At 41.7% G+C, this 27,928-nt stretch overlaps 1 protein-coding gene across 4 annotated transcripts in view; it reads right to left on the minus strand.

Annotated features, from left to right (window-relative positions):
* The window catches only part of PCCA (propionyl-CoA carboxylase subunit alpha), a 450,132-nt gene that overhangs the window by 64,962 nt on the left and 357,242 nt on the right, over nt 1-27,928 (minus strand). For all 4 annotated transcript variants that reach the window (XM_030921949.1, XM_030921950.1, XM_010368513.2 and 1 more), the window contains one exon: nt 12,538-12,591. In XM_030921949.1, the coding sequence (XP_030777809.1) occupies nt 12,538-12,591 (54 nt within the window). The remainder of the gene's footprint in view (nt 1-12,537; nt 12,592-27,928) is intronic.

Below are 27,928 nucleotides of genomic sequence, written 5' to 3' on the forward strand. Positions count from 1 at the left end.
AGGCTGGTCTCAAACTCTTAACCTCAGAAGAGTAATTGTCAGAACCTATCCACTCATTCTTTTCCTAACCCCTAAATCAGGCAGGGATTCTATTTCAAATGAGGGTACTTTGACACTGCAGTGTCACTGTGTTCCCTGGTGCTTGGTAATTACCTTAGGTAATTAACACGGATACCTTAGAAATGACCTTAGCTGTTCCTCCCACAATCTTGAGAATTTATACCACACAAAACATATGCGGGCTTGGGAAGGCTATTTCTCAGGAACACACACTTGAGATGCTGACTACTGTGTGGCTTCCTAGGTGTCTTGTCAGGCATCCTGCCACATACTTCCTCGCACAAGGGGTGAAGTGCCACAAAATATTACATAGCCAAGCAATTAAATAGTAGCTGCAAAAAGAACATAAGAACTTCACAGATGTCACTGAGGTGATGCTTATAACACACTCATGTCTTACCAGGAGGATTACTGGGCTTTTACAAAACTGAAGACCAAATGAAGAGCAGCAGCTTCTAGAACAAGGTATTGAGCTGCACACTCACTGTATACCCAAAATGTGTCTTTGGTAAGCAGTAACAGTACATCTACTCAAATGGTAAAAAGGACCCAAATGAACACAATGCAATCACACAAGCTAGACTTTGCCCTAAATTCCATGAATGGCTATGCATGGTAGACCTGGTTCATGATCCAATATGAGGAAGAATAAGAAAAAGTACCCCTTACACACTTCCAAACAGCTAATTGCTAAACAGATTCCTAAAGTAAATCCAGCATCAGGCTAGGTAAAGTTTGTTTGTTTGTTTATTTATTTATTTATTTATTTTTGAGACGGAGTCTCGCTCTGTCACCCAGGCTAGAGTGCAGTGGCGCCATCTCGGCTCACTGCAAGCTCTGCCTCCTGGGTTCACACCATTCTCCTGCCTCAGCCTCCCAAGTAGCTGGGACTACAGGTGCCCGCCACCGCACCCGGCTAATTTTTTGTATTTTTCAGTACAGATGGGGTTTCACCGTGTTAGCCAGGATGGTCTCAATCTCCTGACCTTGTGATCCATCCGCCTCGGCCTCCCAAAGCGCTGGGATTACAGGTGTGAGCCACCGCGCCCGAGGCCAGGTAAAGTGTATTTTCTTTGCACAAGATATTCAAGTAGGTCATGACATGTGTACTTTGTAAGCTTCCAGCCAGTAAGTTTCACATGTGTTCTAGAGTCTCTCCCCAACCAAGCTCTCTGCAGCTATCTGGCAATGTTTGGAGACAATTTTGGTTGTTATACCTGGAGACATGTTCTGACATCTAGCTGGTGGACGCCAAGGATGCTGCTAAGGATCCTATGATGCATAGGGCAGTCTCCCACAACAGAGACTTGTCCAAAATGTTAATACTGCCCAAACAGATAATACTGCCCCTGCTCTAGGGCAAAAATAAAAATTATCACTGTATATGAGACTTGAAATAACTCAGACTGAATCTAAAGAATTATATAGGTGATAAGTAAACTTAAAAGATACAGTTGATGACACTATGGACCTAATTAAACTTTAGGTCCTATCATATCACTCCCTGATTTTAAAAAAGTATGTATTATGAAAGTACATGTTAATTAGCACAAATAATCAAATGTTTGCCCCATCTTCTCATTCTGAAAAGGATCCATAACACTGCTCCTAAGCTTGGCTCATGAGGCCAGGAATATCATGTGTCTTTTGGTATTGACTTTCCAAACTAGATAGTAATCCTACATTAATGTTCAAAATATATTCCAAACTCTAGTCCTGGTGCATTTTAAGCTGATTTCAACATCAGACATGGGGGTCAGCTTTTCTGGGAACAAATCTGGGAATCTGTATTTTCACCAGGATTTCCTGGTGATTCTCAAGCATGATAAAACTTGAGAACCACTGACTTAGACTTTGCTTCTATAAGAAAAGAGCTGCCACTCCCACTTCCTTCCCACTATTAAGAGTGACAAATAATTCATAGGTAAAAGAGATCAATAGTCCATAGTAACATGACAGCGCCCCGAAACAGCCTACCTAAAATGATATCCCTTTAAAAGTGAGGCCAGTAGAAGAAAGAATATCTCATAGGCACTATCATAAAATGTCCTATATCAGAATGGTTTTGCCATTCTTTCCATCTGAATATATTTTAAGCAGCACTGTTTAAACACAAGGCACCAAATTCCTCCCTGCTCAAGTTTGGTATTGTTGATTCGCAAGATTCTTCAAGGAAACAGATGTTTTTAAGCACCCTGCCACCGCAAGGTACACATTTAAATATGTGCTTTCTATTCCGGATTCACTAACAAAACATTAACTATGTTAAGGGGTCATAACCAGGGGATTAACACAAATTTGGTTTTTCAAATAAAAGGGAACAATTTTTTCATTCTGGATTTTTCTGTAGGCCAAGCACCAAACTGTAGACTCGGTGGAGACTGTCACTTCAGATGCTAGCATGTCTCCAAGCAAGACAAAGGCAGGCAAATGAAAGGGAAAACGAAGCAAAGGGAGAGTAGGGAGCTACAACAGAAACCGAGTTATTCTTTGCCAAGTGCCTGCCATTTCAGGCATCTTACGAACATTTTCTTTTTCAGCCCTTGCCGTCTCCATAAAAGCAGATAATGTCTATTCTGCTGATGAGAAAATTGAGGACCAGAGAGGTTAGGTAACCTGCTCAAATTCACAAAGCTAAGAGATGGGTGATCTGAGATTCAAATGCAGGAAGACAAACTGCTTATTCCTCCCCAACCCCGCCCGCTCCAGTGTTCACTAGCAACCCAGTAGTGGTTCATGGTAATTTCCTGTGAACATATAACTTGTAATCTCAAATATTTTAAATGGAAAACACTGCAAGGAGTATTGCATGTTTGATTTTTACAACTCACTCTAAGGTGTGCTGTGGCTTATTCATCTTAGCAATTGAATGGAATCAAGCGAGCCGACATATGTAGAAGCACTCTAAAGCCCTAAAGCATCATACACACATAAGGCATTATTTATAAATATTAATTTTACTTTGAGGATCTTTGGCAGGTGGCAACAGATCCTGAGATACTTTGAAATAATTTAGTGATACCCTAGGATATGGTGAAATCATAACTGAGGTTACACTAAACTGGCTTCTAATAGTACATACAAATGATTTCAGTAATAAACATGTCATCATTTTGTAAGTGACTCCATTAGAGAGGACAGGCCTCCACCTTAGCTGTGGGCATTTCCTGGAGCTCCATTCCAGGCCTGGCCTCTGCTTTGCCATTGTCCCCTTGGCCAGGTTCATCTACTGCATGGCTTAGGACCTCACCTCTGCTGGGGCATCAACTTACGTGCTCACTCTTACTCTTCTTCCTGCTCTCCAGACCAGAAATTTCCCTTACATTATACATGTCTCTTGGCATTTCAAACTTAAATTCGTTAAATCCACCTTTTTAATCAAGTCCATCTTTTCTCTGGTACAATTCTTCTCTTCTTCCTGTTTTTCCTCCCTCAGTCAACTGCATCAGTTATCATACTCTAGAAATCTCAGAATCATCTTCAATTATGCCCAATACATAGAATTGTACACTGGATTCTAAAGTGGCTCTCAAATGTACCCTCTTCTTTGCCTATTCCCATAGTTGTCACACACACACACACACACACACACACACACACACACACAAATGCACACCAATAAAACCAACCACCTCTGATGAGATTATGATTCTTCTTTCAACTCCTTCAGTGAACCTCAGGGTCTAGGGAATGCCATCCAACCTCCTTGGAATGGTCTTGTGTCATCTTGCCCCCAACAGGCTAATTTCATCTTCCAAAGGGATCTTTGTTGCCCTGCCCATCACCCTCATAAGCCAATCTGCTCTTCCTTTAACACTTGGGACATCTTCATACCTCTGTGCCTTTATTAATGTCATTCCATCCTCTTTCTCCATCATCAGTACAGAGTACAGTTTCTACAACCCGGCATCTCTAGGCCTACTGTTCCCCTCTATCTGAAATGCCTTCTCCTGCTTGCAAACTCAATTCATCCTCGAAGTCATAGCACAAGCTATAAACACTGGAAAACTGTTCACAATTTCTCCAATTTCTTCACCTCAGCCCCAGAATCCCTCTACTTCATACACACCTCTGTTAGCATTCTTATCACTGTACACTGTAATCAGTCATTTACATTTCTCCATCCCTAGGTGACAATGGGCTCAATGACTACAGGGATATTTGTTCCCTTTGAATTGCCAGAATTCAGTGTCTGTCATCAATGTAAGATGACTGCGGACTCCCATGACTACCATTAACTGCTAGGTCTTATGCTCATTTTCAAAAAGTAATGTCTAATAAGATATGAAATACAGTTCTTCTCTTCCCTGTGTTTACTGAGGTGTACTTGACAAATGAAATGCAAACTCTTAACCAGAGACCTATGACCTATGGACTGTACTGTCGTTTATCAATAAAAGAAACAAATAATAAAGCTAACAGATCTACAGTTCTCTCTGCTACTATATGAGCCTATGCAGTACCCATCTCAGCACTTACCATGTTTGCATGGTATTAGTTTGTCTGTCTTTACCAGCCAGTGTGCTCCTTAAGGGTAGGGACCAAGTCATGCTCATCTAACCCACTTGCTAGCAGATAGTATAGCAGGCAGGCAATGATTTCTTTTAAATTTTTGTTCGGAATGCATGACACTGCAATACTAATAACCAAACTTTTATATTATATAGAGCATGGTAATTTCAAAAGAATAAAAACTGAGTTATATTCCAAAAGTTCATTCTTAGATTGGTTACATGGCACACAGAACACACATTACCACAAAAACAATGTTCAAGATTAAGATTACATTCATATTCCATTTCATAAAATCTTATTCTACCCACATTTTGCCTGAAATTTGTATATTTAGGGGCAAATGCAGGAAGGAACGCTATAGATTTTCTTAGCACTGTAAAATATATCAGAACATCAGAAAACTTCATCACCCCTCCACAAAGTGTCTGCTCTGTGACCACCACCTGCTTCCTATTGTTGGACTAGAAAAGGGTCAGGAATACAAAGAGTGTGACTTAGCTGGGAGGAAGCCCTGTGGAGTGAGGGTAAACAGTCTATAAAGGCTCTGGTTTCTATGCCGGATACTTTATCTCCTTCTCTTTTCCCCATCCAGAGAAAGTGGGGACCAATGCAGCTTGGGTTAGGCAGGTAAGATCCAAGGGGCAACTCAACCAGATGACCCACCAAAGCAGAGCACAAGTGCAGAGTCTACCCTAGCAGGACTTGGATCAGCTGCAAAGGCAGGCAGGGACAGGTGGAAAGTTACAGCATGTGTGTGCAAGAAACCCCCGTAAGCCATCATGTCATTCCAGAAACCCCACTGACACAGAAACAGGAATGGGACAGAGAGAAGAGATCAACTTAAGTCAGACATGTCCAGTTGAGGGGCTGCTTCTGGAATTATGGGATATAGAAGACTGAAGAAGTTCTCTGGAAGTTTATGTTTAGAAGATGATACACAACCAAAAAGGCATGACATCACTTATTTCTCAAGAGAATAAAGAAAAACAGTAACAAACTTTATTCTTTTCTTTTTCTAATTATTTAAATTTCAAACAAATGAGAGTCTGCTCTATTAAAATTTGATATCCATAAGTGAATTTTCAGAAGCAGAAGACCTTTTTGATGACGTTTACATATCTATAAATATGAATGATGCAAATTTTGAGTCCTATGATATCAGATGACAAGATACAGCCCAAGCTTCAGCTCTTGCTAATTAAACGAATCAATTAAGAGCCTACAGTTGCAACTGTGTAGCTGCTGTTCTATAGTAGCAATAACAACCCCACGGGGAGGTCTTTTACTACATTAAAATGCTGTCCTCCACAACTCCATCTGATATTATTAGAAACAGTTATTTGTGTCTTGCTGTCATATTAGTAGCAAAGGCAAATTATGGAAATATGCAGACCAGAATGGTCCCAGTATGAGATCAGCTTGGGTTTTCAGCCTCCAAGGGAACAATTGCTGAAATTCCAAAGTTCCCCAAAGTTCTTTAATGGAACTGATAAATCTATCAGCACAGCATTCATTTAGAAGCTAGGTAAGGGTCACATATTTACATACCTTCCTGCTAAGCTGATACAATTCAACTAGATGAATTATCATATTAAGTTTACCCTCCTGAGTTAAACTGATGGAGTTCAAAATTGTTTTCGATGGTTGTCATTAATCGCTGTTACTTCATAAGTGCTTACTTTGAAATCTAATTGTGCTGGTGTATCAAGGGTCATATTAATAGCATTCTTAATGGTAAATCTTTGTAAAACATGTTTACTCTACTAATATTATCACTCAAGCTTTCAAGAGTAATATGAAATAAAGTATATTTATTATCAGTAAAAACGTAATTTAAAATGTACAATTTGAGATTTAAATTAGCTTTAAGAACTTTAGCATCATTTGGTTTCATTAGATCTCTGGCTAAGCTTCAAAGATAAAGAAAATTTGATTGTTTCTCAAGAGTCCTTGGGTGAATGCCAATACCGCAGCCACCAAGAAGCTGTTCAATGGAGTCTAAGCTTATTTTCCCTTTCATACAAACATTGTTTTCATAAGGGAAGAAAAGTCAGTCTCACTGAGATATGTTTGCCTTATGATAGTACTTTAAAACGTAAATTATAATAAAAATTTGCAATAAAATGGTAACTTCTGCATTCTTAAAGTAACAACAAAATATTTATTCTTATTGTGAAGCACAGTTGAAGTAAGGAATTGTAGTTAAGTAAAACAACAGCTCTTTCCGATTTCTTTGTGAGTTTATACTATCTGATGTACACAGATAGTACTCACAGCTTCACCAAAAACATGCAAACAAAACAAACAAAACCCAGACAATCTGCAATCTGAAATGGGCATAGATATCCTGGAAAAATTCTGGGATCTGCAGCTTACCAACTAAGTGTATGTTAGGGACTGAATGTCCAAATTCATATGCTGAATGCCTAACCCTCAATGTGACAGTATTTGGAGATGGAGCCTTTCAGAGTTCATTACAGGAGGTCATGAGGGTGGGGCCCCATGATGGGATTAGTGCCTTTAACAGGAAGGGAGATCAGAGTTTGCACTCTCTCTCTGCTAAGGGAGAAGAGGCATCTGCCTGCAGCCTAGGAAGAGGGCCCTCACCAGGAACTGAATCTGTTGGCACCTTAGACTTCCCAGGCTCTAGAACTGTGAGAAATAAACATCTGTTATTTAAGCCACCAGGTCAATGGTGTTTCATTATGGCAGCCTGAGCAGTTGTACTTAGCAGTTACTGCAGAGCGCTCCCTGGATTCCGCAGTCAAGCAATTTGTTCTTAAGGTACTCTGATGGTTAACAGCCTGACTTTAAAGTCAGCGAGGGATGGTTTTGCATCTTGGTTCTACCAATTATTACCATAGGATACTTATTTAACCTTTCTATGCTCACTTTTGTCTTCTGAAAACTAGGCATACCCATCTTCAGTGTTTCTGCATTTTTGAGTATGGGGCACAAACTGCAGTCATACAGGTGATGATAATCAGTATGAAAACACTAGGGAATTAAATGGTAGTACTCAAGTGAGACCTAAGAAGTAATGCTCTGTTCGTAATAGATATATATATATATATATTTTTTTTTTTTTTTTTGAGAGAGAGTCTCGCTCTGTCACCCAGGCTGGAGTGCAATGGCCGGATCTCAGCTCACTGCAAGCTCCGCCTCCCGGGTTTACGCCATTCTCCTGCCTCAGCCTCCTGAGTAGCTGGGACTACAGATGCCCGCCACCTCGCCCAGCTAGTTTTTTGTATTTTTTTTTTTAGTAGAGATGGGGTTTCACTGTGTTAGCCAGGATGGTCTCGATCTCCTGACCTCGTGATCCGCCCGTCTCGGCCTCCCAAAGTGCTGGGATTACAGGCTTGAGCCACCGCGCCCAGCCTCGTAAAATATATATTTAGGTAAGTCACCTCAGTCACTTTTTAGCTTTACATATGTGTCAAGTATGCTTTCAGATCTATATAGCATACTGACTTGAACAGTGTCATCCCAAAATTCATGTCTACCCAGAACCTCAGAATGGGACCTTATTTGGAAACAGGGTCTTTGCGGATGTAATGAGTTAAATGAGGTTTCACTGGATTAGGGTGAGCCCTAAATCTGACGACTGGTGGTGCTGGATGTATGTGAATGAACACACACAGTCATAGGGAAGGTGGCCACATGACAGTGGAAGAAGAGCCTGGAATTACACAGCTACAAGCCAAGGAAGGTGAGGATTGCCAGCAACTACTAGAAGCCAGGTGAGAGGCACAGAACGGACCCTGCCCACACCTTGATTTTAGATTCCTGGCTCCCAGAACTGAGAGGGAATACATTTCTGTTATTTTAAGCCACCCAGTTTGTGCTAATTCATTGCACCAGCCCTAGGAAACATGGAATTTCTACGTGTTACAGTTTGGGAGTAGCAGAGTAATGAAATGGATAGATACCAAAGGTGAAAATGTGGAGTCCTGAGTGCATGCATGTACACCCAGGCCCAATGTGCTTTGCTGGGTCATAAAGGCACAAATTTTATCTGAATGTCCCATTCTATTAATTTGGAAAACTTTCCCTTCATTAAAAAACTGGCTAACAATTTTATTTTGATTTTTAAATCTTGGCTTTAAAAAAAATTTTTTTTAGACGGGGTCTCACTCTGTTGCCCAGGCTGGGGTGAAGTGGGGTAATCATGCCTCACTATAGCCTTGAACTCTCGGGTTCAAGCCATCTTTACTCCTTAGCCTTCTGAGCACATGGGTCTATAGGTGGGCATCACCACACTCCGCTATTTTGTGTGTGTCTGTGTGTAGAGATGGGGTCTCACTGTTGCCCACGCTGGGCTTGAACTCCTGGGCTCAAGCAATCCTCCTGAGTAGCTGGGATTACAGGCATGAGTCACCATGCTTGGCCACAATTTTTAAATCAAGTTCAAACAGCGTAACAGGAAAAAGACCACATGCTTGGACTGAAAGTTTATGAGCGAAAGAACTCAAAGTAGACAGAAAAAACCTACTAAATCTATATAAAATCTGAAATTTATGGAAGTGGACATGGGGTTCTATGCACAGAAGGTGGTCCTTCATGTTCCCAGACTATGTATTAGGATAAGCTGGGCTATGCATCAGCAGTAAGTCAATACTGAGACCTCAGTCTACTACAACTTGCAGGTGGCAGTGCTCACTGCCACTCTTCAGCAGGAACTCGTGCTGACAGGAGCATCAGCGTCACACACGACCTCCAAGGGGGGCATGGCAGGGACTAGAGGGCTCACACTTGCTCTTAGTTATCTCTGACCAAAAGTGACACACATCATTACCAGGAGACAATTCACCCCCAAGTCTCTTGCATTTTTCCACTTCTTGTGAGCAAGACACTGATGGTTCTTTGCTGTGAACTATCTTTTCAAAGATGTTTTTACAGTAAACGGCCTTGGTAGAGTGTCTCTCTCCAGATCAAAGGGCAAGTGCGATTACCGCACATTATAAAAAGACTCAAGTTCTCTCAACTCAGAGCTCCTCTCCTATAATGCACCCATTATGTGTGCAGGTATCATCTCTCTTTGCATTGCCCTGGGGGAATCTGGGTTCAGGGCAATGGTACAAAGATAATGGTACCCTGACCACTGCTGCTGCTGTCATAAACTGTCCTTCATCTCTGATCCTGGAGTCTCATGTTTTCTATCAGCATCCATGAAATGTCGCAGGCTGATTTGTCAGCCAGCAAGTAGCATAAATCTCAGAACCTTCACAGTGGTTGACAGTCACTTCCATTCATAGTTCATGGTTAGAACGTGTGGGCGAAGCATTACCCAGGTGCCGAGGCAAGAGACTGAAGGCACAAACTGTTTCAGTATAATAAAGAAAAGAGTTAAAATAAGAATAGTCATAATACAAATTAGATATAGAGGGGAGAGAGGGGGCAGGGGAGAGAGGGGGGCAGGGGAGAGAGGGGGGCAGGGGAGAGAGGGGGGCAGGGGAGAGGGGGGGCAGGGGAGAGGGGGGGCAGGGGGGGCAGGGGAGAGGGGGGCAGGGGAGAGGGGGGGCAGGGGAGAGGGGGGGCAGGGGAGAGGGGGCAGGGGAGAGAGAGGGGCAGGGGTGAGAGAGAGAGGGGCAGGGAGAGAGGGAGAGGAGAGAGGGGCAGGGGGGGGGAGAGAGAGAGGGGGCAGGGGAGAGAGAGAGGGGCAGGGGGAGAGAGAGAGGGGCAGGGAGAGAGAGAGAGGGGCAGGGGAGAGAGAGAGGGGCAGGGGAGGAGAGAGGAGGGCAGGGAAGAGAGAGAGGGGCAGGGGAGAGAGAGAGGGGCAGGGGAGGAGAGAGAGGGCAGGGGAGAGAGAGAGGGGCAGGGGAGAGAGAGAGGGGCAGGGGAGAGAGAGAGGGGCAGGGGAGAGAGAGAGGGGCAGGGGAGAGAGAGAGGGGCAGGGGAGAGAGAGAGGGGCAGGGGAGAGAGAGAGGGGCAGGGGAGGAGAGAGAGGGGCAGGGGAGAGAGAGAGGGGCAGGGGAGAGAGAGAGGGGCAGGGGAGAGAGAGAGGGGCAGGTGAGAGAGAGAGGGGCAGGGGAGAGAGAGAGGGGCAGGGGAGAGAGAGGGGCAGGGAGAGAGAGAGAGGGGCAGGGGAGAGAGAGAGGGGCAGGGGAGAGAGAGAGGGGCAGGGGAGAGAGAGAGGGGCAGGGGAGAGAGAGAGGGGCAGGGGAGAGAGAGAGGGGCAGGGGAGAGAGAGAGGGGCAGGGGAGAGAGAGAGGGGCAGGGGAGAGAGAGAGGGGCAGGGGAGAGAGAGAGGGGCAGGGGAGAGAGAGAGGGCAGGGGAGAGAGAGAGGGGCAGGGGAGAGAGAGAAGGGCAGGGGAGAGAGAGAGGGCAGGGGAGAGAGAGAGAGGGAGCAGAGAGAGGAAGAGGAGATAAAGCAATCAAGGATTAATTCAGGTTGCCATTTTCTGAGAGAGGAAAAACTGAAAGAGAAAGTTTTCGAGCTCAGTTTTCGGTATGTGAAGTTTGAGACACCGATTAGAAACCCAGTAGAGATGCTAAGTAGCAGAGACAGCACGAGTGGCCTTCCCGGCACGAACACTGAGGAGTAAACGCAGTCCTCTCCCTCCACATAATGCAGCTCTGTGTGGCCCTTAAGACGACTGATGTCGATCTTATGGACTGACACAGAAAGGTGTCCAAGATCTATTATTGCATGAAAAGATGCATAATTTTCTGGAACAATTATTTATTGCTAATAACTTCAAAACCTCTAGGGGATAGGATATATACTTCTTTGAAGGTTAATTTTACGTGTCAACCTGACAAGGCCACGGTACCCAGATGTTAGGTCAAACACTGAGATACATCATTGAAGATATTTTTAGACGAGATGAAGACTGAAATCAGTAGATGAGAGTTTAGCAGATCACCCCCCATAGTGGGGTGGGCCTCATCTAACCCATTCAAGGCCTGAAGAGAGAAAGACAGACCTCCCCAAGCAAGGAGGGCTTCGGCCAGTGGACTGTCTCTGGACCTGAACTGCAAGGCTCCCCTGGGTCTCCAGCCTGCGGATCCACCCTGCAGGGTTTAGTCTTGCCAAGCCTCCACAACTGCCTGAGCCAATTCCTTAGATCTCTCCATCTTTCTCTTTCTCTCTACACATATGCACACATCCTGTTGATTCCGTTTCTCTGGAGAACCATGACTAATGCAACATCTTATGACATATATTTGAATTGTATTTAAAATTTTTTACAATAAGCATGTATTACCTTACTAATCAGAAAAACAAGAATAATCACAAAACTTAATTCCAATACTTAAAATTTAGGTTACATTGACCAAGTGCCTCATAACTCACACTAGGTGAGAGTATGAAGTTGTGTTCTAATACATGATGGGGTGGTGTTCGAAAGAGACATAAAATAATTGGCAACGTGTAATAAGCCATAAAACTATTTATGACTTTGATTCTATTTGGGAGGAAATGCATCATACATGTTTAAAAATATCTTATCCACATTTGAAAGTAACTCCAGGCTGGACACGGTGGCTCACACCGGTAATCCCGCACTTTGGGAAGCAGAGGTGGACGGATCACTTGAGGCCAGGAGTTCAAGGCCAGCCTGGCCAACATGGTGAAACCCCATCTTTAGAAAAAAAAACATACAAAAATTAGCCAAGTATGGTGGCAGGCACCTGTAATCCCAGCTATTTGGGTGGCTGAGGCATGAGAATCGCTTGAACCCAGGAGACGGAGGTCGCAGTGAGCTGAGATTGCGCCACTACACTCCAGCCTGGGCAACACAGTGAGACTCTGTCTCAAAAAAGATAGTAATAATTCCAAACATTAAAATAAAGTGAAATATATGAAGTTGTTCCCTAGAATATCATTTGTAATGGCAAAAAAAATTAGAAGTAATTTAAATATCTACCAGTAATGAAACCAAGCTCAAACACATGAGCTACAACTAGTTGAACACTTTTTTCTCTGTAAATTAAGAGAATAATGATTTCATACTTACCACTGTACCAAGAAACTGAATGCTCATGTTTCCACCTGCTTCTCGAGACAGACACTAAAAAACAAACAAGAGACATAGAATGAACTCATATCCACACAGCTTGCACATAATGTTCACGATAGCCAAAAAACTCAAATGTCCATCAATTGATGGATGGGTAAACAAAATATAGTATAGTCATACAGTGGAAGGTTATTTGGCCATAAAAAGGAATGAAGTACTGATACATGCTACAATAGAAATCGGTCACAAAGGATCACGCATTATATGATTCCACTTAATAAGAGATGTCCAGAATAGTCAAATCCATGGGATGGAAGGCAGATTGGTAGGCGCCTCCAGAAGGAGGGCTGGGAGAACATGGAGATGATTACTAATTGATGTGGGGTTTCTCAAGGGTGTAAACACAGTCTAAAATTGACTGTGGTCATGGTGGAACAACCCTGTGAATTGACTACAAACCACTGAACTGTAACTTTAAATGGGTGAATTGTACGGTGTGTGAATTATATCTCAATAAAATAGTTACAGAAAATGAATTAGCATTTGTTTAAAATAACAATGCAATTCTATGTCCAGAGTAGTGGAAGAAATAACTTCTTTATTATTCATTTATTTATAAATAAAATTTGTTTAAGGCAAATACATCACTTGCATATATCTTGTTTGAATTTTAATTAACAGTAAATACTATGACTATTAAAATTTTAGTTAAAAGTAAATACTACTGCTACTAAAAATGGGTGACTAAGTAGTACACTGGAAGCAGACTACACTTTGAGATAATTCTCATCTATAAAACTGGTCTATTGGGCCAGGCGCGGTGGCTCATGCCTGTAATTCCAGCACTCTGGGAGGCTGAGGCAGGCAGATCATGAGGTCAGGAATTCAAGACCAGCCTGGCCAATATGGTGAAACCCTGTCTTTACCAAAAATACAAAAATTAGCCAGGCGTGGTGGCGTGCACCTGTAGTCCCACCTACTCGGGAGGCCAAGGCAGAAGAATCGCTTGAACCCAGGAGGCTGAGGTGAGGTTGTGGTGAGCCAGGATCGCACCAGTGCACTCCAGCCTGGGCGACAGAGTGAGACTGTCTCCAAAAAAAACAAACAAAAAAAAAAACAACTTGCTCTATTTAATCCTAACATATTCCTCAGAATTCTTCCTCTTCTGGCTAATCAGAGAGGATTCAGTGACTTCAAAGACTACACACACAAATAAAGCAGTTCTAACTAAGCCAACATCATTTTTTTTTTTTTTTTAAGTTCCCAGATGTAGAGTATTAGCGGTTTTCACTCAACTACATGCCATGAGCATTAGGATACAGATGTATCCTAATTTCATTCCTTTTTACAGAAGTGGTTTACCAACTCTGATCTCTATGATCACAAAAGTAATAGAACCCAGAGTGAGCCTCTAGAAATCAAGCTGAGTCCTTGGTTCCTTGACGGAGGCAGGTTAGATCAATAAGAAAGACAGTGGTTTAATGCAAAATCTTTTCCCCTACTTGCAAATATTGCCAAGTGAATTGACACAACAGTAATCTGAATAGCATACTAAAGACAGTGTGGTATAGAGTAGAAAAAAATCAGTATGGGAGCATTTTAACCCATATCACTTAGTTTTCCTTTTTTTTTTTTTTTGAGACTGAGTTTCATTCTCGTCACCTAGGCTGGAGTGCAATGGCACAATCTCGGCTCACAGCAACCTCCGCCTCCTAGGTTCAAGTGTTTCTCCTGCCTCAGCTTCCTGAGTAGCTGGGATTACAGGCACCCGCCACCACATCTGCCTAATTTTTGTATTTTTAGTAGAGACAGGGTTTCACCATGTTGACCAGGCTGGTCTCGAACTCCTGGCCTCAGCTCCCAAAAGTGCTGGGATAACTGGTGTGAGCCACCATGCCCTGCCAACCCATTTCACATCGTTTTTTTAAGACAAAGTCTTGCTCTGTTGCACAGGCTGGAGTGCAGTGGCACAATCTTGGTTCACTGCAACCTGTCTCCTGGGTTCAAGCGATTCTCCAGCCTCAGCCTCCCAAGTAGCTGGGCTCACAGGCATCTCCCACCACGCCCGGCTAATTTTTTGTATTTTTAGTACAGATGGGATTTTGCCATGTTGGCCAGGATAGTCTTGAACTCCTGACCTTGTAATCTGCCCCCTCAGCCTCCCAAAGCGCTGGGATTACAGGTGTGAGCCACTGTGCCTGGCCAACCCATTTCACTTCTAAGAATTTATCCTGAGGAAAAAATATGAGGATAGGCAGGAAAATAAAGCTGAACAAATATCACAGCATAGTTGACAGAACTGAACAATGGCAAGCAATGTAAATGACTGGGAAGGACGGCTAAATTATGGTATATATCCAGCCTGCCATTTAAAAAGTTCAAAGACATGAAAAATGCTTATAGTATATTTCTAGGTGCAAGAAGAACAAAACAATATGTTCAGAATAAGCCTTGTAAAAAAAAATTACGTTATAGAAAAAAATTCTAGAATTAGTGCACATAAAACTGTTATTTCTAGGCAAAAATATTAGTTGACTCTCGTTTTCACTTATCTGTTTTTCCTATTCTTTTATATGCATTTGTTGAACTTAATGAAGGCAAAAAGAGAAAACAAAATGGAATAAAACAGACGCCTTTCCTGTGTCTTACAGAGACTCAGTTAAGAACAGAGGGTTGATTCCTAGGTTTTGACACTGGCACTTCTACGTTGCTCATCTATCTAATCATCCATCTATCTCTCAACTGTGTTGGGCACTGCTGGCTGAATTAAGACCCACCTTCCAGGAGACTAAGGAAAAGATGGCAGAATTATTGGAAAAATAAGCATAATTCAATACAATAAATGCATAGTACAAAATGTACAAAGTATTACGGGATAAGAAGATAGACTAAATGAGCAGAAAGGTTAAGAAAGACATTAGATAGGTTAAGACAGACATTAAAGCTGGATATTTAAAAACAAACAGGGGCAGGGTACAGTGGCTCACGCCTGTAATCCCAGCACTTTGGTGGGTGGATCATTTGAGGTCAGGAGTTTGAGACCAGCCTGACCAACATGGTGGCTCTACTAAAAATATAAAAATTAGCAGGGCGTGGTGGCAGATGCCTGTAGTCCCAGCTATTTGGGAGCCTGAGGCAGGAGAATCGCTTGAACCTGGGAGGTGGAGGTTGCCGTGAGTCAAGATTGTACCATTGCACTCCAGCCTGGGTGCCACAGCGCGACTCTGCTACAAAGAAAAGAAAAGAAAAAAAAAAAAAACACGAACAGGATTCAGCCATTATGATAAATAGTATGGAGGTTTCTCAAAACATTAAAAATAGAACTACCATATGATCCAGCAATCCCACTACTGCATATATATCCAAAGGAAAGAAATCAGTTATGTCAAGGAGATACCAGCATCCCCATGTTTATTGCAGCACTATCCATGATGGCCAAGATAAGGAACCAACCTAAGTGTCCATCCACGGACCCCAACGGAAACAGGGAATGTGGTATATATGCACAATGGAATATTATCCAGACTTCACAAAGAAGAAAATCCTGCCATTTACAACAACACGGATGAACCCAGAAGATACGGTGTTAAGTATAATAAGCCAGGTACAGAAAGACATACCATATGACCTCACTTACATGTAGAATCTAAAAACGTCAAACTCAGAGTAGAAAATAGAATGGTGGTTGGGGAGGGGGGGTTGGGTAAATACTAATCAAAACCCACAAAATTGCAGTTATAAAGGAGAAATAGGTATAAGAAAGCTATTGTACAATATAGTAACTACAGTTAATGACAATGTATTCATACATTCTTGAAATTTTCTGAGTATATTTAAAGTGTACCTCACATACAGAATAAGCACGTGAGGGAATACAAAAATGTGAATTAGCTCAATTTAGCCATTCCACAGCGTATTCGCTGTTTGAAGTGTGTACTTCAAAACATGTTGTACACGTGCTAGTTTGAAAGTTTGTCTCCTCCAAACCTCATGTTGAAATGTGATCCCCAGTGTTGGAGGTGGGGCTTAATGGGGATGTCTGGGTCTCTGGGAAGGATCCCTCATGAATAGATTAATGCCCTCTTTGAGGGCGAGTTCTTGCTCTTAGTTCCCAAGAAAGCTGGTTGTTAAAAAGAGCCTGGCACCTCCCTCCCTTCTCTCTCACTCTGTGACCTCCACACACACCAGCTCCCCTTTGTCTTCTTACCAGGAATAAAAGCAGCCTGAGGTCCTCACCAGATGCCTAATCTTGAACTTTTCCAGACATCAGAATCATGAGCCAAATAAACTTTTTCTCTTTATAAATTACCCAGTCTCGGGTATTCCTTTGTAGCAACACAAAAGACACTAAGACAGCACGACAAATATATGCAACTTTGTCAATTAAAAAACAAATTACAAATTTTAAAAATGAGCAGGAATTCTCCAAAAGAAAACTGAAAAGGAGCCAGGAACGGTGGCTCACACCTATAATCCCAGCACTTTGGGAGACCGAGGCAGGTAGATTGCTTGAGGTCAGAAGTTCAAAACCAGCCTTGTTAACCTGGTGAAACCCCGTCTCTTCTAAAAATACAAAAATTAGCCAGGTGTGGTGGTGGCACCTGTTATCCCAGCTACTTGGGAGGCTGAGGCAGGAGAATCACTTGAACCTGGGAGGCGGAGGTTGCAGTGAGCCAAGATTGCAGCACTGCACTCCAGCCTGGGACACAGAGCAAGACTCCGCCTCAAAAAAAAAAAAAAAAAAAATTAATGCAAATTTCAGATTAAGACATGGCACGATGGCATGGAGAGTTTAGGTAATGTTAAGCAGTTCAATGTGGCCAGAAATAGGGTTGCATCAAGGTGGAAGTGGCAAGAAAGGAAACCAGCAAGGAATTATAAACCCAGGTCAGATCCTGTAGAGAGACAGTTCATGCTTGACAAAGTTCTTACACTTAAGAACTGGAGTGTGACACGCTCATATTTTAGAAAGACGGTAGTCTGAGGTCATGCTGAAGATATACAGAATGGGGAAGGACCAGGCTAGGAGGCCAAGTAAAACACCACTACAATCATTCAGGTAGGAGGAGCCTGATGTGCCAAGCGGCCACAACAGCACAACTAAGTCTGATTCAGACCTAGGACCTTAGGATGGAGAGAGCAAACAGACCTGAAAGACGATCTCAATTTTGCTCTACAGATGAGGAAAATAAGGCACAGGAATATAAAAGTAATTTGGCTACCTGCAACTCTGCATGAAAAATTTTAATCTTGGTCCTGAGATAAAAAAAAAAATATAGTAAGCCACTGAACTGCTTGCGTGGCAAGAAAGTCTGCGCATTCAGCTTCATACGACAAAAACTGCAAAAGCAGCTATAGAAGGCAGACAAAAATGAATGAATGTGGCTATGCTCTAGTTAACTACTTATCAGTAACATCTGAATGTGATGTCATACTTCTCATGGGCCATGAAACATTTTTGGTGTTTTTTTTTTTTTTTTTACAGTGTCTCACACTGTCACCCATGCTGGAGCGCAGTGGCACGGTCACAGCTCTCCACAGCAATTGCCTGGACTCCAGCGATTCTCCCACCTCAACCTCCCAAGCAGCTGGGCCACCATACCCAGCCAATTAAAAAAAAAAATTATTTGTAGAGACCAAGTCTCACTATGTCGCCCAGGCTGGATGAAACATTCTTCTTTTCTTCCCCCCAACTATTTAAAAATGTAATAACCACTCAACTTGTGAGCCCCATAGAAACAGGCAGTGTCTCCTGGTCTAAGCCACCAGCACCTCTCACCTAGGTCTGCAATGGTCAGATCAATCTGTCTCTACCCCAGGGCCTGCCGTGATTTTAACAATCACATCACTCTCCTATTCAGACACGCCAAACACTCCACAATACCAATCAAAAGAAAAAAAGACAAAACAATTCTTTGGACCCTGGATGATCTGGTTCTGTCTTCCTCATTCCACTTTCCCCAACTGGCCTTCACACAAAACAAGCTTATCCCGTCTCAGAGCCTCTGCTTTGCCCCTTCTGCTACCTGGGACTTCCTTCCCCCAGACTTCTGCACGTTTGCCCCTCCTCCAGTGTTAGCTATTCAGATACGACTTCCTAGCCATCCTTGCTACAGCTGCCTTCTCTAGTCACTTTCTGTCAATTTGATAGTCTTCATCCAACTTCTTAGTACTAAAATCACTTTATTTAAGTATTTACACGTTTAGTATCTACTTCCCCCTGCTGGAATATAAGTCTTGTTCCTTGTTCTATCCGCAGTGCCTAGAACACCACGTAGGCCATACTGGGCGTTCCCTTCTATGTAGAAGACACTAAAACAATATCATCTTTCCTTTCGCTGACACTACAAAGGTTAGATTCATTCCCAGGCAAATAGAAGTAATTTTGCAATATGTAAAATGGAAACATAGATTTTCACATTAAGAACAAATTGTATCAATGAATATGTGAACATAGGTATAAGTACTAATAAACTGTCCTTAACATTGCATTCCGTTTAAAGCAGGTCACAATTACATATATAACGACTATCACCTTTCTTTCACCACACTCCCAGTCTGTAAAGAAGGAGGGACAGAAGGGAGGGAAGGTGGAGGAGGCCAAAACCTGACATATCTTAGCAATAAAGATTGATGCAGGCCCGGCACGGTGGATCACGGCCTGTAATCCCAGAACTTTGGGAGGTCAAGGGAGGTGGACCGCTTGAGCCCAGGAGTTTGAGACCAGCCTGGCCGACATGGTGAAATCCCGCCTCTACTAAAAATACAAAAATTGGCCGGGCATGGTGGCAGGTGCCTGTAATCCCAGCCACTCGGGAGGCTGAGGCAGGAGAATGGCTTGAACCTGGGAGGCTGAGGTTGCAGTAAGCCAAGATAGCGCCATTGCACTCCAGCCTGGGTGACAGAGCAAGACTCAGTCTCAAAAAAAAAGAAAGAAAAAGAAAAAGATGTAAAGAAAAACAGAAAATTTCACTCAAAACTGGAATTTACTTCTATCTTCCCTAAGAGGAAGATACATTTTTCCTAGAGCCTAGGATTAAGATAATTCAGTTTTAGAATCCACAAAAATACAAAGTATTCAATGCCTATCATGAGCCTAATGCACGCCAAAACAAATATGAACTGACCACTTGATAAGCTAATAGCAAAATTCTTCATAAAAATTAAGACTTTTATGTGATGAAACATATCCACGCTTATTAAAATATTTTCTCCAAATATTTCATCCCTTTTCCTATTTTAAATGGCACTCCAAAGCCAGATAAAAATGTCCTCCTTTTCTTATTTTGATAGTCTGCTCCAGCGTTTACAAAATATATTCCTTTTTATATCTTTAAAAAAATACTTTAGAAGATTGTTAACAAAATGATTTCTACATTTGTTAGAATCAAATTCATACAAAATTAGCAAAGTTATTCACACAAAGGCAAAAATATTCACAAAACAATAAATCAAATGTTCCAAAAATACCTTCCTAGGATAATAAAATCAGAGGCAATTTCACCTTTAAAAATAATGTCACTGAACAGTAAGAGGAAGAAATAGTAATAGCTTTCTTTTTCCCCTCACTGATTTCCAACTTGATAATATGTTTTAAAGGCCGTTACTGTGGGACTTGTCTTATCGGTCTCCAGTGCATCTGTTTGTATTATTTTCCACATTTACTACAATCAGTGTTTATACTGCTCAAAATTCTCTTCCTCAGTCAGCAATGAAAATGTAATGTTCTAGTTAACAGAAGAGGAGAAAAGCATTGTATGTGTGGGGGTGTGGGAGGGGGAAGTTCAGAAAGACATTTTCCCATTCGGTTAAATTTTACAAGTAACTCCAAATTATAAAACCAAGAAAACTGCTAAGCTTCTAGGACCATATCACAAAAGCAGGTAGCCTTGCATTAAAATTGATATTTTACACCATAGCTGTAAATACATCCCACCTGTGAAACTGCCTGGAAATATTTTAAAGCAGAGTCAACAGAGTTATTTCTGTTCTACTGGTGAGCTTGTTTCTAAGATGTGTAGCTGTAACTGGTATGTCAGGAAAATAAAAAGGATATGGTTAATAATTACTCTTTCATTTCCTACTTCATTTGAAAAAAAATACCAACCTCTACTTATTCTAAGTTATTTATATATCCTATATATCCCGAGACTTTCATGTCACATGCAGTGAGTCTAGAGAAATCACATGTGTAAAGTACAAAATAATAATGACTTCAAAGAGGTGGGGGTGGGGGGAACATTTTCAAAACCTTTAAAACATCTTAGGACTAAAAACCCAAGACAGTTACTTCCCAATTCATTTGTGTACCAGCAAAGTACAGGCAAAAATGTATGCCGCTTTATTTTTCTAATTAAAATATTAATTTTACTAACTATAAACAGTATTAGGATTAAAACTAAAGTTTATTCTTGGAGGACATGGGAGCTATTTTAATCTAAAAAACTGAAAAGAAAATAACATTTTTAACTTCCTCTCTTAAGTAGATATGAAAATCAACAATTGATTTTCTTCAAAACTGAAATTTAAGGTTACAATTTTAAAACTGATTCAAATTCTGTGTGGACAAGCATTTGTATATATATTACAGATAGTTTCACAATCTGCAAACAGAACATCTTGTCCATCATATTCATGTGCTTGTGTAATATTTTATATTACATAGGCCCACGGGGCATTTTAAGTTATCATGTTATATATATATGTATCATTTAATACTCTAGTCATTTCACAAGTAATCCATTTAATCTGGTATTCTTCAGTAAATAACATGAGATTCATGTGACACTATTCCAAATTTGTCTGCTTTAGCATAGAAAATTAGTTCCACTTAGCTGAATATCAAAGACCTATTCAATATAGAATGCAGTGGTGCTACAATCAGCTCTGCACTGTTATTTATAATAAATTTATCTTCTCTTAAAAATATTTGAGCAAGAATATGAGAAATAAAAAGAAAAAAGTCTTCAAAAGGTACAGTAGCTTCACATCACACAAATGCAGAAATTGTTAGACTTTAGCAGGATCTCAAGATATTTTCAAAAGTATTTAGCTACTCCTCAGGCCTGAAGGCAACCTGCTGTGAGCAGGTGGATAGAAGAAATCACACCACACAAAGAACAGGCCAACAGCAGTTAGTCGGCTCTGCTTGCAAATGTTCAAACACCGTGACTATGCAAAATGAAAATCTAGTATGTAAAACGTTAGCAAACAATACATTAAATCCCGGTACACAAATTACACTGTAAGAAACAGAGAACAGCAAAATTGAAGAACTTCTTTCAAGGTCAAAAAAATTACTTCACAGGAATATAGACATAGTAAAAATAAAATAAAATAAAAAACTTCTATTCATCCAGCAGGTTCCACACTCCAAAGGCTCTGGGGTTTGTGAGGAAAACAGAGAGTGAGCTCACCATGGCCAGGACACAGCGAATCTCTGTTTCATTACTTTATGCCACAGGCAGGAAATCATTCCACGTTTTAAAAATAGTTCTAATTTTTTAATCTTTTAAGTGGAAATTTAAAAAGTTAGTCAGCTAGATGATAAATTCATCTTCTGTTTAAAAATAAATTCAACTCATCTATTCCGAATTTTGAAGTTCCGAATTTTAAAAAATAAAAACCAAAACTGTGGTTGACATTCAAGGGGAATACTTGAAAAACCATTATGTAGGGTTTTCTCCATCTGTAAACACTCTCTGGTTTATAAAAAATTTTGCTTGTGAGTGGTCTAACCCAGTAACCACTAGCTACACACAGCTACTGAGAACTTGAAATATGACTGATGTGACCGAGGAGTTAATTTTTCAATTGTATTTAATTTTACTTTAAAAACTGAAGCAGTGTAGTATCATTTTCTGTTAAGCCCAACTCCATTGTTTTGGTAGGACTGCATTCCACTCTGACCGTTCCATTGTTTAAGATACTGCTGTATTAATGCCAATGTCTATGTTGTTTCTGGTATCACATTAGTAATTTTTAAAAGTCTTTCATGTTGAAATGACAACATTTTGGGTATTATTCTGTGAAAGGGCCATAAATGCAAAGCAGCCCCCAAATGCAGAAGGAGCCAAGAAACCAAAGAATAAGGCAAATAAATCCAGTTTGTTGGTAAAGAGTGTTTTCTTGGGGGAACTTACTTGGGGGAACTTACAGACAGAAGCGTGATCTCGGATAGCTGCAAGACAGGTACATCCCACACTGTTACTAGCCAGACCCAGAGCTTATATGCCACAGGAAAAGGGTGCACGTGCTCTATAGAGGCAATTAAAGGCACCCTCCAGAACAGGTGAGAATGCTATGTGCGTCACTGCCTATAATTTGTGTGGTAACATCAAGGCTGCTTTGTTCTTACACTAAAAACAGTAAATAAAATTGGAATCAGGAGGCATTCACGAGACTGGGGCTAACGAGAAATCAACACGGCTTTGCTGGGAGTGGCGGCTCAGGTCTATACTCCCAGCACTTTGGGAGGCAGAGGCAGGATGATCACTGGAGTCTAGGAGTCTGGGCAACACAGTATGCCCTCATCTCTACAAAAAAATCAACAAAATTAATTGCACGTGGTGGCACAGGCCTGCAGTCCCAGCTACTCAGGAGGCGGAGGCAGGAAGATCAGTTGAGCCTGGGAGGTTGAGCCTGCAGTGAGCGACGACTGCACCACTGCACTCTAGCCTGGGCAACAGAGCAAGACCCTATCATTAAAAAAAAAAAAAAAGTAAAATAAAAAATAAATTAAATTAAAAAAACAAGGTTTAGCCTTCAAGAGAAAAAAAATAAAACATGGTAGATTAGCAATCAAGATGGAATCACTTTTGTCTGCACAGGTACACTGGGTTAAATAAAATGTGTTAGTAAAATTAATTCCACTTGTTTCCTCTTTGTTACTATCATTACTAAGAAATTTTAAATGATAATTGGGAACAGTGGCTCACGCCTGTAATCCCAGCACTTTGGGAGGCTGAGGCGGGCAGATAACTTGAAGTCAGGAGTTAAAGACCAGCCTGGCCAACGTGGTAAAACCCCCTCTCTACTAAAAATAAAAACATTAGCTGGGCATGGTGGCAGGTGCCTGTAATCCCAGCTACTTGGGAGGCTGGGGCAGAAGAATTGTTTGAACCTGGGAGGCGGAGGTTGCAGTGAACTGAGATGGTGCCACTGAACTCCAGCCTGGGCAACACAGCAAGACTCTGTCTCAAAAAAAAAAAAAAAAAGCTAATTAAAACAAAGAAATTTTAAATTATATATATGGCTTGTGTTAGGTTTCTATTCGATAAGGCCTATTTAATAAACATCATTACCAACTGACTATTTCTGCAATGAAAATAGACAATGAAAACAGAAACACCAGTTAAAAAAAAAAGTAAAGCAAATAAATATAAAATAGTTATTTCATTTTCCTTAAATGATATTTAAAGAAAAGTTGGCTAAATTATTAGCTAAACTAATAGAAGAAGACTTTTTAAAATTCTGAAGAGAACTTTTAATTATTTTCAAGAGTTTTCAATGTTTACGCCCCTGGTTCTTTATCATTTCAAAATATGAGTCCCTCCTCCCTCAGGCAATGCATCACTAGCTCCACATTCAAAGTTATCCACAATGATTAGACTTTTTCCGAGAGCATGATTTTCTTGAAGTCAGAAAGCCAGCATATTTAAAGCAGGCGGGTGGTTATATGGGAGTAAGAGCTGATACTGAAGTAGACCTCACCGAGCAACGGACAGTGAGAAAGCCCAGGGCATGCACAAGCCTTTGAGAAAGAAAAAATCAGGAACAGCCGGAGGCAGACCCTTTCCTACACCTATTGATACTACCAATAGCTATCTACACCTGTCAATAGGTGATACTGTGGGCCGCAAACAGCCGAGGTGCTACCCAGAGCACACAGAGGCCAACAGGGAAGAACCATGCTTGCTGAGCAAGGCGTGCCTCTGTGGGTAAGTCCTTGGAAGCCCTCTTGTTTCTTTCTGCTCTCACGGAAACCATGGTTATTCTCTATCAAGAGAGGTTCACCGGCCACACACTAATGGAGTATGGATTTTCGCAAATGTTGGGAGGTCAGGAACTAAAAAGAATCAGTAAAACATTCTATAATGTAAGGTGACTGGCTACTTACTCATTCACCCACCCATACCTATTCATCCAATTATTGAGCATTTATACACGCTGAGAAGTCAGCAGGGCAGTGGGAATTAAGTCAAATCCACAAGGAAACAGGTGATTTAGATCAATTAAAAGAGATTAATAACCTATGAAATTTATTATTCCCATGATAGTATTGAGGCAGAAGAATAGGATCTGGAGGCAGGGAACCTAAGGCTGTTTCAGCCGACTTCCTAGAACTAAATTGAAAGGAAAATCCTAACTTTCCACACCTAAGTAACAAAAGGACCAGAGGCTACTCCCTTTGCAAACCCCCCACCTTTTCTGTGTGGCAGATGGGAAATCCAACAGTCAATTTCCCATCCAACAACAAATCAGAAAATCAGATTGACTGTGGGTCAATCTGATTGCAACTTTGTAACTTCACCCCAGCCTCTGAATGGTTGCTGTCCACAACCAATCAGACTGATTGCCGGCCAAGTCTTCGTTTGCATAGAAGTGTAACTTTGTAACTTCACCCTACCCATCTGGTTGCTTTTTGCAACCAATCAGATGTTTGCACAGGAGTGCGATCTTTGTAACTTCACTTCAGCCTCTGGTTGGTTGCTTTCTGCAACCAATCAGACTGATTATGGGCTACCACTTCATTTACATGAGGTGAGTATGAAGTAATCAATGGAAAACTTATAGAGGGTATTTGGACCCAAGAAGATTCTGTATCCAGGCCCTTGAGCTCAGGCCCATTCCCACACTGTGGAGTGCAGTTTCATTTTCTTTTTCTCTCTCATTTTTTTTTTTTTTTATTTGAGACAGAGTATCGCTCCTGTTGCCCAGGCTGGAGTGCAATGGCTTGACCTCGGCTCACTGCAACCTCCACCTGCTGGGTTCAAGCAATTCTCCTGTCTCTGCCTCCCGAGTAGCTGGGATTACAGGCTTGCACCACCACACTAGGCTAATTTTGCATTTTTAGTACAGACGGGGTTTCACCATGTTGGCCAGGCTGGTTTCGAACTCCTGACCTCACAGGAGATCCACCTGCCTCAGCCTCCCGAAGTGCTGAGATTACAGGCACGAGCCACCGCATCCGGCCACCTGTACTTTCATTTTCAATAAATCCCTGCTTTTGTTCTGTTGTTGCTTCATTGTTCACTTTGCTGGACATTTTGTCTAATTCTTTGTTCAAAACGCCAATAACCTGGATAACTTGCAGACACAACCCTCTACCAGTGACAGTATACACCAAAATACAACTTACTTTTAAAGGAATTTAATGGATAATATTAAGATTATGAAGTTTACCAGTGAAAACCAGGAACATGAATACATATGATCGGACTGGATGAACTGGGAGCTAATTCTTGAGACAAAGGTAAGTTGCGTTCCCAGCTACTTACTCATCTAATCAGATAAAGAAGTTAAATCCTCCTTAACATGGTTTGGATGTGTGTCCCCTCCAAATCTCTTGCTGAAATGTGATTCTCAACATGGCAGGTGGGGCCTGGTGGGAGGTATTTGGGTCATGGAGGTAGATCCCGGTTGTTTAAAAGAGTGGGGCACCTCCCAGTTCTCTCTCTCTCTCATTCCTCCCCTTGCCACGTGATGCTCCTCCTCCTGCTTTGCCTCCACCATGATTAAAAGCTCCCTGAGGCCTTCCTCCTCAGAAGCCGAGCAGATGCTGGCACCACACTTCCTGTATAGCTGGCAGAACCGTGAGCCATTTAAACCCGTTTTCTTTATAAATTATGCAGTCTCAGATTTTTCTTTATAGCAATATAAGAACAGACTAACACACTACTTTTCATAGGGGTTCAGCAACAAAATGAAGTAGACGCCAAGTACCCACATATCTTTAAGTCAGATGCTAGCCAAAGCGACCAGGTAGAATGTGCTAGGAAGCTGTGGGACCAGTGACTGCCCATCTCCCACCTCAAAAGAATAAAAGAGGAAAATTAATTTGAGGAGGTCAAATTCTTAAGCTAAGAATTCAAGGCTGAACTCCTTAAGCTATGTGAAAGCAAATTCATGAGAATCACTTATTCATGTGAATTCTTAGTGACAGACCAAGAAGAGAAGCTTGTACTTTGTTGGTTTGGTGAGGCAAGGACTTATTACTATTTCCTGTGGCCAGATGTGGATTGTGCAGGAGAAAAGCAGGCAGGGTCATTATGAGGGACCCTGCCCAATGAGAACATTCAGAGTCAACACAGTAGTTGCTCAGGAGGCCAAAGGCAACTGGAAAAGACAGGAGGCATTTAGTGTTCTGCAGGTGAGGAGTTCCCCCAAATCCACATGAAAGTATCCCAGGGCTACCTGCCAGCTTTGGACATCAGCCATGGCCCAAGAGAATGAATGCCAGGTGTCCTCTGCCCCAGTCAACCTGGTTATTCCTGCCATGCTCTTCTCATCTTTACCCCATACTGCAAATTCTGAAAGACCCAATATAGCAGCTCTGAAGTAGAAGAGGGTATTGTTGAGGCTTCAGAAAATGATACCCCAAAGTGAAGGCCTCGGAAGTAACCTCAGAACCAAGGTCTTTGAACTTCTGTCCTCCTGTCTCTCACCCCTCATTCTCTCCTGATATGAGTCACAGACATCAGAATTCCTGTCCCGCAAAGACAACTAAGAAACTAGAAATAGGACTCTAACCCCTCCCTGCCTTTCTAAGAGCTGCCCATAAAGAAATTCTCTGGCCTACCCTTCTCTCCAACAGTAGCAGGTCATAAGACCGTCATCCCAGATGGGTCTCGTCCCATACCTGGGAGGAAGAAATGGTACAAGAGAGGCCAGGAAGATCTGAACAGACAGGCCTTGCTGGGTTTCCCTCAGCCTACTAGCATTCACTCATATTCTTTGTCCAATAAGTTTTACACGGCTGCCCATTCTTCATTAAACCTAAGCATTAAAATGGACAGCTTTCCTTGTATCTTTGGATCTTTGTTCTGAAGACTCACATCTCACATAAAACTTTGATTAAACAAATCAGTTATATTTTTCTCTTGTTAACCTGTCTTTTGTTATAGGAGTGTCTGCCATTGACACCCTTATGATGGGGAGGAGCGGGATCATACCCTTTTGCCTGTACAATATAAAGCAAGCAAGAAGAAAGTGACATTTTCCTCTGCCCTAGTAAAGGTTTCTCAGTGTGAGGTCAAACTGAGTTTAGACAGGAGAGGTTTTACCAGTTTTGATATACAATGAATTAGACTTTGAAACACACCCTCCTCTCCCAAATACAATATAGCTTGCTTATTACCTGGTAGCAACATTACAGACTGTTAGAATG

The sequence above is a fragment of the Rhinopithecus roxellana genome, chromosome 18 (genome assembly GCF_007565055.1).
Source record: "Rhinopithecus roxellana isolate Shanxi Qingling chromosome 18, ASM756505v1, whole genome shotgun sequence".
Lineage (NCBI taxonomy): Eukaryota > Metazoa > Chordata > Mammalia > Primates > Cercopithecidae > Rhinopithecus > Rhinopithecus roxellana.